The 16,161-nt window shown below is 39.0% G+C and overlaps 1 protein-coding gene across 1 annotated transcript in view; it reads right to left on the bottom strand.

Annotated features, from left to right (window-relative positions):
- The window catches only part of SDK1 (sidekick cell adhesion molecule 1), a 1,154,843-nt gene that overhangs the window by 361,534 nt on the left and 777,148 nt on the right, over positions 1–16,161 (bottom strand). Inside the window, exon 11 of the mRNA XM_069084769.1 lies at positions 10,879–10,962. Coding sequence (XP_068940870.1) covers positions 10,879–10,962 — 84 coding nt within the window. The remainder of the gene's footprint in view (positions 1–10,878; positions 10,963–16,161) is intronic.

Genomic DNA, 16,161 nt, shown 5'->3' on the forward strand with positions numbered 1-16,161 from the left:
TATCTATCTATCTATCTATCTATCTATCTATCTATCTATCTATCTATCTATCTATCTATCTATCTATCTATCTATCTTTGGATCAGACTTGTCATTTCATTGGTGAAACTGCCGCTGAAGAAGTTTCTTCTATCAATTGGAACCTGTGATTGTTCTGCAACTTAAAATCTTAGGGAGTTGCCTCGGACACTGAGAACCTTAAGTGACTTGTCCAATGTCACACTGTCGATATGGATCACAGGCAGGATATTGTCTAAGGGGAAAATAATAAAATATTTTAATTTGGAAAAAAGCATTTATTTACATATATTTGTTGTGTACCCCAACAGAATGCAAGGACTTTTAGGGGGAGAGAGGGAGGGATGAATGTACGTCCAGAGCATAACATGGTGCTTGACAGAAAACTAATACATAAGTACTGAAAAGAAGCAGCCTGTAATGGCTGCTTATTGACTATGCTAGTACTTGACTTGACTCTGCTAGTTCTCTCCCTCTCTCTCCCTCCCTATTGTCTGTCTGTCTGCTTCTCTCTCTGCATTTAAAGATGACACATTCTTGATACTGCTTTGTGCATATGAAAGAATGCCCCTGTTCTTTGTTAGTGCTTTATAAGATTATGCTAGTATGGATTTAGGCCTATCTAATGATAACTTAATAAATGTCCTGCTGTATATATTTACAAGTAAACCCCAACCTTGGACTTGGGTGTTACCTTTTGAAAAAAAAAAAAAGGAGCAAAAACGATTGGCTTTTAGAAAGCAGTTTCCTCTCATGGAACTACAGCCTCATTTCAGAGGTATATTGGGGAAAGTGAACAAACATTTATTAAGGACTAACTATGTGCCAGGCATTAAGAATTTCATAAATATTATGTCATTTTACCCTTATAAAATTCGTATAAGGTAGTTGCTGTTAATATCCCCATTTTATAGTTGAGGAATCTGAGGAAAAGATAGTTTAAGCGATCTGCCCAAAGTCACATAACTAGGAAGTGTCTGAGACTGGATCAGGTCTTCCTAACTCCAGGCCAGTCTTCTATCCACTGCATCACCTAGAAACTGTAGTAGTATATAAATACACATTATAGTATGCATTGATATAGTTAGAACTTTTCTACTTGCTTTAGTTATAATTTTTAATAATAAAATCATGTCCCTCCTTTCAGAAGTAGGTCAGGGCATAAATATGGCATAAACAAGTAAATATTGAAAGGATGATGGAAACTAAGCTCCATGAATTTGAATGGTTTCCATTCATAGATTGTTTTGTTGTGTTTTGTTTTTTGGCAGGGCTAGAGCAAGGGTATGGCCAGTTGGGGCCTAACTGGGGGCTAAATGCTCAGGTATATGATAGTTCTAAGAGTCCACAATTTCAGAGATGTCATCCAAAGTCATAGTAATTCAATACCCCCATTTTATTTATAAAGGAGGAAACTGAAGCACAGAGAGAAAGTGATTTGCTAAAGGTGAGAAAGCAAATAAATTATAAAATAGGGATTTGAACCCAGGGTTTAGGATCATGAGCCCAGGGAAAGACTTTCCTAGGGTCACATAGATAGTAAATGTCAGAAGTAGTATCTGAAAGGTTCTCTGAATCTAAATTTAGCATTCTTTTTATACCACGTTACCCTCTTTTTTTTTTTTTTTTTGCTTTTCATAGGGGCAGTTGGGGTAAAGTGACTTGCCCAAGATGTAATGGTAATTAATTTGAATTTGAAGATCTCTTTGTGTTGGCAGAGGCAGCAGGTACTTAGCGCTTAGTGATGCTGTGCCAAAAGGAGCGAGACAAGAGATCCCCAAGAGTAAAATTTGGAAATGGATTTTATTTTCCACTTGACTGTTTAGGGTCAGGCCCAAATCGAACAGTGAGTCTTCACGGACATTATTTCCAGCTTTTAAAGGGATACCACATGGCCAATGATTAGGTATTACGCAAGCAGAAACTTGCAGAGGTGGTGCGGCTAGGTGGCGCAGTGAATAGAGCACCGGCCCTGGAGTCAGGAGGACCTGAGTTCAAATCCAGCCTCAGAGACTTAACACAAAAACTAGCCATGTGACCTTGGGCAAGTCACTTAACCCCAACTGCCCTCCAAAAAAAGCAAAAAAAAAAAAGGCAAAAGAAACTTGCAGAGGCCAAGAACAGTGATTGGTCAGTACACATCTCAAAATTCCCGCTGGTGCCAAGTCTCCCTGACTTGGAAGCCCACCCACCTCTGTGGAGGTGGGCTGATTGGGTAAAGGTGGACATCCATTGGAGGAGGGTGGAACTGACCTGGCAGTCTGCTCATTTCCCTGAGGGAGGGTTGAGGTAGGGGGATGGGAAAACCAGGTACAACAGTAATTGATCAAGCCTCTGTTGGAGAAACAGAAGGTATGAACTCCTGTCTCCTGTTGCTGACACAGCAGGAAGGGGTTGGCTGAGGGAGGAAGCTAATGCTGTGTGTATGAGAAAAGCCCCAGAGATGCACAGTCAGAATGTCTTGGGACAAGAATCTGGAGGCAGAGCAGCTATAGAAGAGAGATGAAAATAATGAACTGAGTCAAAATTTCTGGAGAACTTGTGGTGGTGGAGCTTCTTCTGAACAGGAGCCCAGGAGCCCCCTCCCCCCAGGCTGGATAAGGTGATTCTGATATTTTGAACGAGCTGCAGAAGACTGAAGAGGCATGACCCACATGCAGGGACTTTGTGGCTTGGTTGAGCCTTGAATTCCCAGGAACAGAAATCGTGAAGGATCTGATGTGTACCAGACCCTGTGACCTTCAGTGTGGAGCAGGACCTACCCAGAGAGCTGGACAAGGAAGTGGGAGCTGTCTGCCTTTGAATCCAGGTGACTGGTGGATTAAGGTAGGAGTTGCCATCAAGATGAAGACCTCTTCATGGTACTGAGTAGTGATGAAATTGTAGTTACTAGTGACCTAGGGATGGAGGGTCTGTGTATTTTCTAATGATTGTACTTAGTGATTAATGATACTTAGTAATTGATTGCTGAATAAGTGACTTAGTTAACTTAGTGTGCCCCATGAGTGGAAGACTTTGACTATTGTACTTTGAGATGATTGTTCTTTGTTCAAAACTTTGTGACCAGTAGTGGAAACTAGGTGGCTATTTTAATGATAAGCTGTTGTGAATACTATACTGTGATTTTCTGTGATAAGTTGTAATATTGTGAATGCTGTACCTTGATTTTCTGTGAATGTTTTGCTTTGATTTGTTATTGAATAAATAGAGTATTCACTATACTGTGTTATCAGAACCTTAAAGGCTGTTTATAGTAGCATTCTTCTGGAAAGCTGCTCATGCTTGGTGTTACACAAAGTCACATGGTTAGTAAGTGATAAGTGTCTTAGACTGGATTTGAACTCAGGTCTTCCTGACTCCAGGGCCAGTGCTCTATTCACTGTGCCACCTAGTCACCCCTACCATGTTACCTTCTATACAGCTGAGGAATGATTTTGAGTTTTCAAATGAAAACATTTTTAAACATCTCTAGTACATGGAATTTCAGCAGGGATGGAGAGGTAGAGCATGCTGGTATGGGACTATGTATGTCCCATGTGTATGTTTCCATGCATGTGTTTGCATATATCTGCATATGTATAGACGTGCTGTTTGTGTGTACATGCATACATTTGTGCATGTGTGTATAGGTGTGTGCATGTATGTATATATGCACATGTATGTATATATGTGAGAGGCAATGACTCAGTGGATAGGACACTAGGCCTGAGTTCTAATCTGGCCTCATACCCTAATAGCTAGCTATGTGACACTGAGCAAGTCTTTTAACCTCTGTTTGCCTTAATTCACTGGAGAAGGAAATGGTGAATCACTTCAGTACCTTTCCGAAGAAAACTCTATAGATAGCATAGTCTACAGGGTCATGAAGAATAAGACATGATTAAATGACTAAATAAGAATATATGTGTGTTGTGAGCATATATGTACATACATATGTATATATGTATAAATGTATGTGCTTATATATGTGCATATGGGTATGAATATGTATGTAGCTTTGTATGTGTGGATGCACACATTTTAACAAGGTAGGACAGTGGATAGAGCACCAGGCCTGGACTCAGGAAGACTCATCTTCCTGGTTTCAAATCTAGCCTTAGATACTTACTAGCTGTGTGACCCTGGACAAGTCACTTAATGCTATCTGCCTCCGTTTCTTCAGCTGAAATGAACTAGTGGAAGAAATAGCAAAGAACTCCAGTATCTCTGCCAAGAAAACCCCAAATGGAGTCATGAAAAGTTGGACATGACTGAAAAATGACTGAACAACAATAGTAATACACTTGGGGGCGGCCAGGTAGCACAGCGAGTAAGAGCACCGGCTCCAGTGTCAGAACGACCTGGAGATCAAATCCCGGGCTCAGACATTCAGCACCACACCCAGAAATAACTGGGCATGTAACCTTGAGCAAGTTACTTAACCCTGATTGCTTAAATTTTGTCTATGTGGATATATGTGTGTATTGAGCCTATGTGCAATATATGAATATCTGACTATGGTACTGATACCTTTATCTCTTAGTTTTTAATTTTTAATATAAATGGAAATAATTCAAACACATAAGTCAGTTTGAAATCTCTAGATGTCAGTTCTTCCTCCTCCTCCTCCTCCTATCCTTTTATCAGTGTAGGAACTTTCTGGTGTGGAAGTTTCTACCCTAAGTGCAGATTAAGAGTTTCCCAAGACCTGGAGAGGTTAAAGGACTTGTCCAAGGTCACACAGCTAAAGCCTGGAAAAAGCAGGACTATGTCCAGGGTTTTTCATCTCTAAGGCTAGCTCTCTCTTCTTTACTGCATGTTATCTCTCTCATAAGCTATTCAGCAGGTACAGAAAGTTTTTCTTAATAAACAGTGTCTCCAAATATTTCAAGATAATGGATTGTGGGATCCTTTGCTTTGTTTTAATTATGTTCCTTGTCACTTTTCATTAGATTAGGAAATTTAAGGAAAAAAAAACACATGTATTTCAAAGGTAAACATGCATCCAATTCATGTAAAACTCTCTAATAGCAATTACATCATGTAGCTTTCACAAAGAATAACCACTTCCCATGCTACTAGAATTACACTATCAAACTTAAAAGAAAGCAATAAATTGTATGATAGCAATGCTCTGCTGAAAGGCCAACTCAGTGTATACCATAAGAAGATATCTCCCAGGAGTTTATCCTAAAGAAATTATGCAAAAACAGCATATGCTCTGGACTAGGGGAGAACTTAAGAATGCCATTTATTTGGAGATAACTATTAAAACACTGAGTGCCTGAACCGTTTCTACATTAGGGCAATTTAAACTCCTGAATAGAAATCTTATCCCCCCAAATATCCCTTAGTATTATAAATTCTCCTTTCAAAATTATGAATACATTAAAATTTTTATATTCTCAGAATCACTGAGTCTTGTCAGCTTTATAAAAGGTGGCATTTACTCAAGAGAAAAAAAAAACAAAAAAAAACCAATAAGGGAAATGATTCTTTTTTAGTACTCATATACTCCCTCTCTGCAACCATATCCTTATCATTATACTAGAGGTGAGCAGATACCAAGGCAGATAGAGTTAGAAGCATTCATCTTTTTAAGGAGCTCCAAAGAGTCTGAGATAACAGACACCAACCCTTCTCACTTTCACAATGACCACACTGACGCTCAGAAGGGCTGTGACTTGCCCAACGTCATCCAGCTTGTTACTGGTATGGACAGGACCAGATTGCTTCCTTTTCTTGTGGAGTGCTTTCCACTGTCCTGAAATTCTGTATTAGAAGATGTTTGAGTGAGTCAAGAGAACAGGGCACCAGACTGAAGATCAAAATTTAGGGCTGGATGCTGCAGCACACATTTGTATTTCCAGATACTAGAAGAGGGTGAAGCTGTGAGCTGTCAGGGGCTAAGTCAGTGAGTCAATAAACATTTATGAAGCTCCTATTCTGTGCCAGACACTGTGCTAAGCACTGTTGATACAAAGAAAGGAAGATGAGGGTACTTGCTGTCAAGGAGCTCATTGTCTAATGCGGAGACAACAAGCTATATAAACTGGAGATAGTTAATAAAGGGGAGGCAATAGAATTTTAGAAAACTTAACATGCGTTTAAATATATATTATATATACATATATGTGTGTATATATGTATGTGTGTGTATATATACATATATATAAATAACAGAAGTTCATAGTTTCTTGTACAATTCTGCTTCCTGTTCTTTTGAAATGTTTCTGTTTGCTGATTGTAAAATTCCCAGCAACAACAAAGAATGAAAAAAAAATACTGTCGGCAAGTATTTCACTTTTGCTTGTGTGGTAAACCAGTTTATCGTCCAGGGAAAATTCAGAACAGAATGTTTGTTACAGATGGAAAGGACCTTTGAGACTGTCTATTTCAACTCCCCCATTTTATAGATGAAAATAAGGCCCAGAGAAGCTGTGGTTTAAAAGATCCCAGGTCTATGCCACTTTGTTTTATGTTTGCGTAGTACTATATCTATATTATCTTATTTGATGCTCACAATAATGCTACGAGTGAGCTGTTATTAATGACCATACCCACTTGGCATATGACAAAACTGAAGGGCAATACAATAAAGGGACATGATGAAAGGCTTCCTGAAGCACGTGGAATTTTATCTGGGACTTGAAGGAAGTCACAGAAAGGAGGAGCTGGAGATGAGAAGGGAGAAAGTCTGTGACAATATCTAGAGTCAGGTAAAGCATCTTGTTTGAGGAAGAGCAAAGGAGGCCAACGAAGCTAGACTAGAGAGTATTTAGTTGTTAAGTTGTTTTACACTCATGTCTGAGTCTTCGTGACCCCATTTGGGGTCCTCTTGGCAAAGATATTAGAGTGGTTTTCCATTTCCTTATACAGCTCATTTTGCAGATGAGGAAACTGAGGAATGTATTTACAGATGAGGAAACTGTGCCCAGGGTCACACAGCTAGTAAGTGTCTGAGGCCAGAATTGAACTCAGGAAGAAAAGTCTTCCTGACTTCAGGCTTGGCACTCTATCCTCTGTGCCACCAGAGTGTGTAGAGTAAAATATGAGTAGATTAAAAAGGTAGAAAAGGATGGGGTGGTAAAAAGGCTTACTTGGCAACCAGAGGATTTTATTTCTTATCTCATAGGAAAAAGGGAACAGCAGTAGTTTGTTGGGTAAGGATGTGACCTGGTCAGCATTGTGGTAAACAGGGCTGACTGGGAATTGGCACTAAGTTCAGCATTAATATGGCAGGTTAGTCCCCAAGAGCAGGAAATTAGCTGACTGCCCAAGGGGGGCAAACCAGCTGAGGTAAAAAAAACAAAGCAGGGTCAAAGCTCCCATGCTGATGAGAGTGTGTGAATGGGCCTGTGAGCAACTCCTGAACTTAAATATGGGATGGGGGAAGGGGGCAAAGGGTAGAAGGGAGGGGAAGGGAGAATAGGGAAGGAGAGACAGAGACAAAGAGAGAGATAGAGACAGAGAGGCTGGTGAAGTATGCTACTTCATTTCTGTCACACTCACATTCTTTCACATTAGTTCCAAGGAAGCTGGTATTTTGGCTAAGGGTAGTGAGTGCTATGGCCTGTTTTTCTAACCACTTAAGAGAATATGGCTGAAATATGGGGCAGAGTGAACCCTGCTTGACAAAGAACATTATTATGGTTCTGAGAAATCATACTGAATGTGGGAAAACCATTTTGGGCTGACAAAGCATCTAGAAATCAAGGCTATTAATAGAAGAACTCCTATGGGCATCAGATGCTATTATCCAAAGCACAGAGAAGGACACTAAGAAAGGAAATTTTGGTCACATGCTGGTCTCTACATTGTTCACTGAAGAAATAATGATCATCATCAGAAATGAAGGCTAGTTGTCTGGAAAGATAGCTACCTGTGGTTACATGTATTACAAATATCATTAATTTAAAATATTCATCCATGCTCTTGGATTCATAAAGTTAAATTTATCCAGTTAAAATGGAGTATATTTTTCATGAAAGTGAATACTAGATCTATATTTAAATTGTTTTTTTCCACCAGAATTTACAGTGCCAGTACTCATTAATAAAATATTCATTAAAAGTTTTACGTAGTCACATTTGAAGAAAACAATAGGAGAAATGGTAATATACAGATGTTGTCCAGCTTGATGTATTGTTAGGTAGTAGACTTAACCTAAATAACATGCAAATATAGAGCTGGTGTAAATGCTAATGTTGTGAATTCTCACTGTGATTGTAACTCATCTGTCAAAAATCCCCCTGGGCAAATATGAATTATCACTAAGTGATGAAAAATAGGTTGACATAAAACTGAATAGTTCTCCTTATGCAGACTTGAGGCAGAAAAGTGGTAAGATTTCCTGTTAAAACAATAAAAAAATCCATTTTCCTATAGCTTGGATTTGGCAAATAGCCACTACCATCCCATTAATTGAAATTTACTATTTTGCCCCAAGCCTTTTATGTTAGGGGTCATCCTTTTGTAGCATCATAGAACCAGAAAGGATTGTAAGAGGATAGAGAATCAAGCCCTCTGACATTAGGAAGGACTATACCTAAACTCAAGACTGATGACTGTCTAGTGTATTGTTAAATACTCTAGGGATGACAGCATCCCAATTTCCCTTCCGTTTCAAGTGTTTAATCATCTTTATAATTATGAAGTTCTTTCCCATCTTTTGTAACTCTTTTCTTACCCAGTTTGAGCCTATTTTGGAGTACAATGGAAAAACAGCTAGATTTGGAATCAGAGGACCTGGGCTGCTGCTCCAGCTCTGCTACTTACTAACTGTGCAACCTTGGGCAAGTCACTTCTCTGGATTTCCATTTCTTCATCACTAAAATGCTGGGGTTGGATGAGTAGTGTCAAACTCAAAGAGCCACTAACCTGTACATAAGGGTTCCTGTGGGCCACATATTGACTAAAATCACACATTAACATTATTTATGTTCTGTTGCATCTTTATTTTGTTAAATATTTCCCAATTACAGATTGGGCCACACTCAAGAGTTTAACTGACAGAGATGATTCCATGTTTGATACCTCTGGGCTAGATGATCTTTAGGGCCCCTTTTAACATGAAATCTATAGTCAAATTTTAATAACATGGCTGACCCTGTACTTTGTTCAACAACTGGCATGGAGTTTGGGCAGGAAAAAGGGAAAAGGGGAAGGAAAAAGATAGAAAAGCCCAACTGCAAAGAATCAGGCTGAGTTTAGTTATACAAAACAGAAGAATCCTAGCATATATTAAAGCTGAACAGGACTTTAGAAATTATCTAATACAAAACTTCCATTTTAAAGATATGGAAACTGAAATCCACAGAGAAGAAATGGCTTTCCTAAGGTCACACAAAAGTTAATGGCTGAGCTAGATCAAGGATCCAAGCCAAGGCTCTTTCTACTGTATTGTGTTATTATTCATCAGATCATACCCCAACTGTCCACAACAGTACATTTCTCTGTGGAATGAGGCTTTGCACATGCCCAGATCACCTAAGATAGAGTCACGTATGTGAAAGACACCAGAGACCTGCTTCTGGGAGAAGACATTCTGCAGCCCCCTACCATATGGGGGGGGGGAGGGGACAGCCCGCATAACGAAGTCTGGCTGAGTCTTTAAAACCACCAGACTGAGAGAGGCTCTCTCTCTTTCCAGCAGGATGCAGGGAATGAAGGTCTTATTCACCCATAGCATGAGCACCACCACACACTGAGCTGAGCAGGGGGAAAGGCTACTTCTATCCTTTTCCTTTAGAAGGCCTGTCAAATGGTTTGGGGCTTTAGTCTGTTCTGTTTGTCATTTTCAGTTCTTGAAATGGGAAGCTTGAACCGTATGAAACTTGGAGCCAGGATTTCAGCTTGGATATTGCTATCAGCTTAGTAGGGATGCCCTGGGAAACCAAAGTTCTTGGACATGGGCCCATGGGAGCCTGGACTTGGAACTTGGTGGAACTATGCTCTGTAGTAACTCAGTTAAGCCGTGAGTGAACCCCTGCCCCTCCCCAAAGACTGTAGTGTCAAAAGTGCGTCTCTCACAACCCAGGTGTTAAGATGGGGGGAGTGTTTGCATGTTTATTCTTGCAATGCCTTAAAAGTAAATATTTCTTTGTAAAAGCAAAAAAGAAATATTGTTGAGTGTTTGAAATGAAAGCCTGGAACAACACTGTCATTTGTATATACAATAATCCTACCCTTCCCCCCCCCAAAAAAAAAAAGCAAATTTTAATGTTAAGTAGTTAAATAGAACTAGGGCACTGGAGACCCTTAAAATTGGGAGAACATAATCAGTGGAGGCTTGAGTCAATGGTGACACTGGACATCTCCAGCCCCTTTAAGGGTACCAGAAAACCGTATGGGAGCATAAAAAGCAATACCTGACCTTCAGGCAGGGGGAGCCATTTTAGGCCCTGTTACATCTGGAAAGGTTTTGATGATGGTATTATTTTGTTCCCAGTCCTAGAGTTATAATGGAGTTCTATTATAAATGTGAAAGTATTAACAACTCTAAGTTTCCCCATTACTAGCACAAACAGGTCCCTATCTTCACCTATCCTATGTGAGTAGTAAGGGAGTAGGAACTGGGCTCCTGACAAGCCTGATGCAAATATCAATGAAAGTGTTTCAAAGCATTAGATAATCAACCTTTATAGCACAGACCATGAAGAAATAGAGACTATTTGGCCCATTGGATAATGAGTATCCCAATACAGATACCAAACTACATTACTAAAAGCTGCTGCCACCTAGCATGTGACAAAGCAAAGCAAACAATTAAACATATTTCCCAAAAAGACTGAAGGTCAAAGCTCTGCTTGGCAAGGGCAGATGCAGGAAACGTGTCATTTATCTTATTTATACTCTTTTAATAGATTCTTGGAAACTTACCCATTGCTTGACACAAGATATCCACGGTTTTTTCCACTTGGGCTAGAATTCTGTTCTCAGGTTCAGCAGTGAAATAGGGAGGCTCTTTAAAAAAGAAAGAAGAAAAATCACTAAAGAGGTAGGTGAATCCTTTTTATGGAAAACCCTTAAAATTAAAACTCTTAAGATTCTTAAAGAGAGTCAATGGTAAGTGTAGTGGACAGAGAGATGGCCTTACTTAACGCATTTAGGGTTAGAGTCAGAAAGTGCTGGGATCAAGTTCACCTTTTGATGTATATCGGAGATACGGCCATAGGCAACTTGTTTAATCTCTCCAAAACTATAAATTAAAGAATGCATAGCTACCTAGGTGGCAAGTAAGTGGTGTAATGGATAGAGCTCAAATCTAGCCTTCCCTATTTACTTGCTATATGATTCAAGACAAGTCATGTCCTTTGTTGGCCTGTTTCTTCAATGTAAAATGGGGATAATAATTATACCTAACCCCCAAGGGTTACTGTGAGGATCAAATGAGATATCTGAAAAGCATTTAATACATTATCTATACTTTTAGAGAGAGCTCCTTCACCTAGAATTCTATATTCAGATCAAATCACAGATCCAGTACCCAGAAAATCTTAAGACAAGTCTTAAAAAACAGGTGAAGTATTATTAAAATTGTATCCTTAGTTACTATCATTTATATAATCTGCAAATTGGGAAAGGATAGCCAATGGTAATCCCTATCCAAGATTTCAGCCAGCAAATTAATAGTCATTGCAGAGGCTACTTTTGAGTTTATGAGCTTGAATCATGGAATATCTTAATTCACAGTTTAGAAGGACTATCCCAAGAGGTTCATAAAGGTTTATATTTACAGCACAGTATTTTATAGGATAGTTTGCTTCAGTATCTACACTAAACACCACCTCATGAAGCATGTCAAATAAAGTGCCATAGCACATCATTGGGCCTATAGCAGAGGAGAAGTGCAGCATATTAAAAAATTTTAAATGCCTTAGCAATTCAACTTCGTCAAAACATATTTAATACTTGAATAGAACTCAAAATAACAACAAACTCTCTCCTCAGAACAACTGGATATGTGCCTGGGAGAGCAGTCATACTCAAAGATTAAGAAGGCGGGCTTTGTGGAAATCTACCTGGGAAGGCCAGATGGCAGTGTGTGGAATATGGCCAGGTGGCTGAGCCCATGTTGGTCTGTTAGGCTGCCTGGCCATTGATGTTCTCATGCCCACCCTGGCCAAACTGTTCTTTGTTAGCAAAATAGACTTTGCAAAAGGAATCAGGGCCTTATGGGATAATCTAAGTATAGTTAAGGCTAGAGGAATAGGATCAAGACTGATTTGTATGCACTGTATGTATTTCCTGAAATGAAGTAAAAATGCCACTCAACTGATCATGGAACTTCAGTGGCTTGACACTGCCTTCCTAAAGTATAGACTCTCTTGTTAGGAATTGCTTCAATCTACCTTTCCAGACCGATTTTACATGAGTGTCTCCATACTATCTACATTTCTGCTATACTGGCCTGCCATGTTGCTACTCTCCACACATGGTACTCCATCTCTCTCCATTCCATGGTTTTGCACAGGCTGCCCTCCCCCTCACTCACTCCTCATGTCTTTGCACATTGCTGCTTTTCCCTCTTTTCTCTTTCCCTAGTCTCCCCTCCCTGACCTGTATTTCTAATGTTCTCCTTCCTCAACATTGCCTTTTAGAACACCTGGCTCCATTCAAGGCTTGGCTCAGGTGCTACTTGTCTACAAGAGGCCTTTACTGATGTCAGGCAAGCCTACTATGTGCTGAGCACTGTGCTAAGTGTTGGGGATATAGAAAAAGAGACCAAAGACAGTTCTTCCTGTTCTCAAGGATCTTACAATCTAATGGGGGGGGGGACAATGAACAGACAAATACGTACAAGTCGGATAAATAGGAAATAACAGTTGTTAGCATCCCCTGTCCTGTATTACTTCACATATATTTTGTATTTACTTATCTCTGTATATGCTGCATTTCCCAGTGGAATGAAAGCCTCTCAAGGGCAGGACTGCTTAAGTTTTTTTTTGTATTTTTATCCCCAGAACCTACAACAGCACCTTTCACATAGTAGGCACTTGATAAATACTGAATAGAAATAAAGGAATGTCTCTAAAAAAAAGAGAACTGCTGTAGCAAAATAAATAAAAATAGATAAATAAATGTTTTATTAAACATGGAATTTCAGAGGAAAGTAAATTGCTATATTAGTCCCAGTTTATTTAGCAGAAACACAACAGTGGCATGACCGGGTTTCCCCAGGTGTTAAGGTTGTAGTGATTTCATTATCATGATAACAAAAAGCTGTCGAATTCAGTTTCTATGTGATAATTAATTTCTGGGCACCGTCTTCCAAAGCAGTTTGTTTTCATTGTAATTTTGTTGAATGCAGATAACATAACTTGGCAGGCTGTCTGTGTATCCTTAAAACAAAAACTTAGTTTAGAGTAAAGGGGGAAACAAATACTGTGCATTGGAAAGAAAGAAAAGAAGAAAGAACCTAAAGGTTTTATCTGGAGACAAAATTAAGGACAGTATTTTACAATTATCCGGATAATTCAAGGATAACAAATTTGCCTGAATTATCTACCCTGGTTGTCTCAGTGGTCCCAAATTCATTAGTTAAATGCATAATTCTCCATTTAGCTTTGCTGCACAGAGTTAGCCTAAAGAAATAATGGAAAATATGAGTTTCTGGCTGGCTCAAGCTAATCCTCATTGCATACTCATAATTTTGCCATTTGGACATGCCTCTACAATCAATAATAATGATATGAACATTATTTATATTCTAACTATACAACAGCTGTATCCCACGGAGGCCCTTTTACATAGGTCATGCTCCTAGAGTCATTATGAATGTAATCAGTCAATAACCATGACCACAATCCATTTAAAGGGAAGGGAAAATGAAAAACATACCAAAGTAAAAATCAACAAACTGCCCATGGTTTAGCAAGTTTTAATAATAGCAATGCACATTTATTCTTGAAAGCCTAAATAATGGGGGTGGCTAGGTGGCCCAGTGAATAGAGTACTGGCCCTGGAGTCAGGAGGACCTGAGTTCAAATCCAACCTCAGACACTTAACACAAAGAAAACTAGCCGTGTGACCTTGGGCAAGTCACTTAACCCCAATTTTCCTGCCTTCCCCCTCTAAAAGGCAAAAAAAACCCAAAACTCTAACTAATGACTAAACAATAAATAATAAGATGTTTTCTGATTACCCATAGGCAATCAGAATAATAATATAATAATCAGAATATGTTTTCTGATTACCCTTAGATTAACCCTTTATCTCAGGAAGTAAAGTTATCACATAGAGCTGTTCAGGTGATTCTTCTAAGTGACAGAAGAACTTAGTTAGTTACTACTTTTTTCCCCCTAGAAAATCTGGTCTCCTTTTCTTGTCTAAGACTCAAAGTACTGGGGCTATTCATCAGTTGGTTCCATAGTTGGATCAGCTCTCAAATTCTCACTTCTGTTCCTCAAATGGGTCAGTTCTCCATTCCTCAAGCAAATTGATAACCTCCCTCTCCTGAGGTTCAACATATTAATGCTGAACTTAGTGGATACTCCTTTTTGGTTCAACCTTCTACAGCTCAAAACTCTGGAGCTCCCTGGATCCACCAGGTTCATCCTCTGCAGGAGGTGGGATTAAGGGTGTGGCCATCTGGATTAGCTTGTTATCCACTCTTACAAAAGGTTAGGGCCCTCCATAACTGGTTAAAGGGTAAACAAAGGTTTGCCTTAGGGCCAGGGTTCCTCTGTGTGTGTATGTGTGTTTGTGTGTGTGTGTGTGTGTGTTTGTGTGTATGTGAGTGTTTGTCATGGACCCAGTAGTTTGCTGGGGCCAGCTCATAATGCCAGGAGAGAGCCAAATGTTAAATTTACAGTTTGAGCAAATACCTCAAAAATCTGTAAACATTACAAACCAGGGCTTGATTTGCTGGTTGTTTTTTTTTTTTTATCAAGACTTAAGAAAGTGATGGAGAACATTTTATAATAACATTAAAAATTTGTCATGCATACATTTCCCCCCCTCCTGGAAAGCTAGTTGTTAAATATTTAATAGCAAAACCTGCATGGATCCCTTTAGCAGTCCTCAGAACAATGTCTTTAAATGCATAAAATAAAATATATAGGACTACAAAGGAAACCGGTTTTATTGAAATACAGTTATCAAACCACTCTTAAAAACAAATTGTGAAATAGAAACATTTGTTGTTTCTATTATTATTAGTCAAGTCTAATTCTTTGTGATCCCATTTAGGACTTACTGGCAAAGATACTGCAGCAGTTTGCCATTTCCTTCTCTAGCTCATTTTATAGGTAAGGCAACTGAGGCAAACCGAGCTAAGAGACTTGCCTAGGGTCACATAGCTAGTAAGTATCTGAGGTCGCCTTTGAACACAGGTCTTCCTGACTCCAAGCCCAGTTCTCTATCTACTGCGCCACCTAGTTGCGCTTGATAGAGTAACATATGGGGTGTCAATACAGTTTTCAAGATTTAGTAGCTTAAAACTATATTAAGCCTTCTGGGGCATCCAGTATATGCTTATTAACACAATGAATAACAAGATAATGTAGGCAAATTAATAACAAGATAATGTAGGCAAATTAAAAGGCTTAATAACTACAATAATTTTGAAGTAGTGAGAATAATATTTTGAGAAATTTGCAATAACTATAATATGATGTGAAAATATCTTTAATTCCTATTGATGACCAAGTCACAGTTATTGCTAATACAACTGTGATTTATTGCCTACATTCATAATTGAAGAAAATGCTAAATTTCAATTAGAGGTTACTGAAAATAAAAATGTTTTTTTTTTTCTCTCCTAGTTCAAATACTCATGGAAATCTACTTAATGGACTCTTTTGGGATCTGTGAATTTCAGCTTAAGAACACTTAGCCCAGAGTCATGGACTGTCAGGGTTGGAAAATATCCTTAGAGATCACCTACTTTTCTCTTTCATTTTACAGGTGAGGAAAAAAGAAGGAAGGTTGAGTGATGATTCATACAAAATTACATAATGAGTTGGTGACCACTTCAGGGATTGGAAAGGTAAGTCAAGAATGAACAGACCTGGTCTAAGAGGCTTTCTGCTTATATGCCATTGTTTACTAATTACTTGTTGTTGTTGGGTACTAACCAAGACTGTCTATTTATGCATGTAATTCTCCTCCATGGTTACCGTTCAGAAATCATTTCAAGCCGGGGGCAACTGTCTTCTGGGA

This window comes from Petaurus breviceps, unplaced genomic scaffold (genome assembly GCF_028583685.1).
Source record: "Petaurus breviceps papuanus isolate PSGF00001 unplaced genomic scaffold, PetGlider_PUasm1.0 175, whole genome shotgun sequence".
NCBI lineage: Eukaryota > Metazoa > Chordata > Mammalia > Diprotodontia > Petauridae > Petaurus > Petaurus breviceps.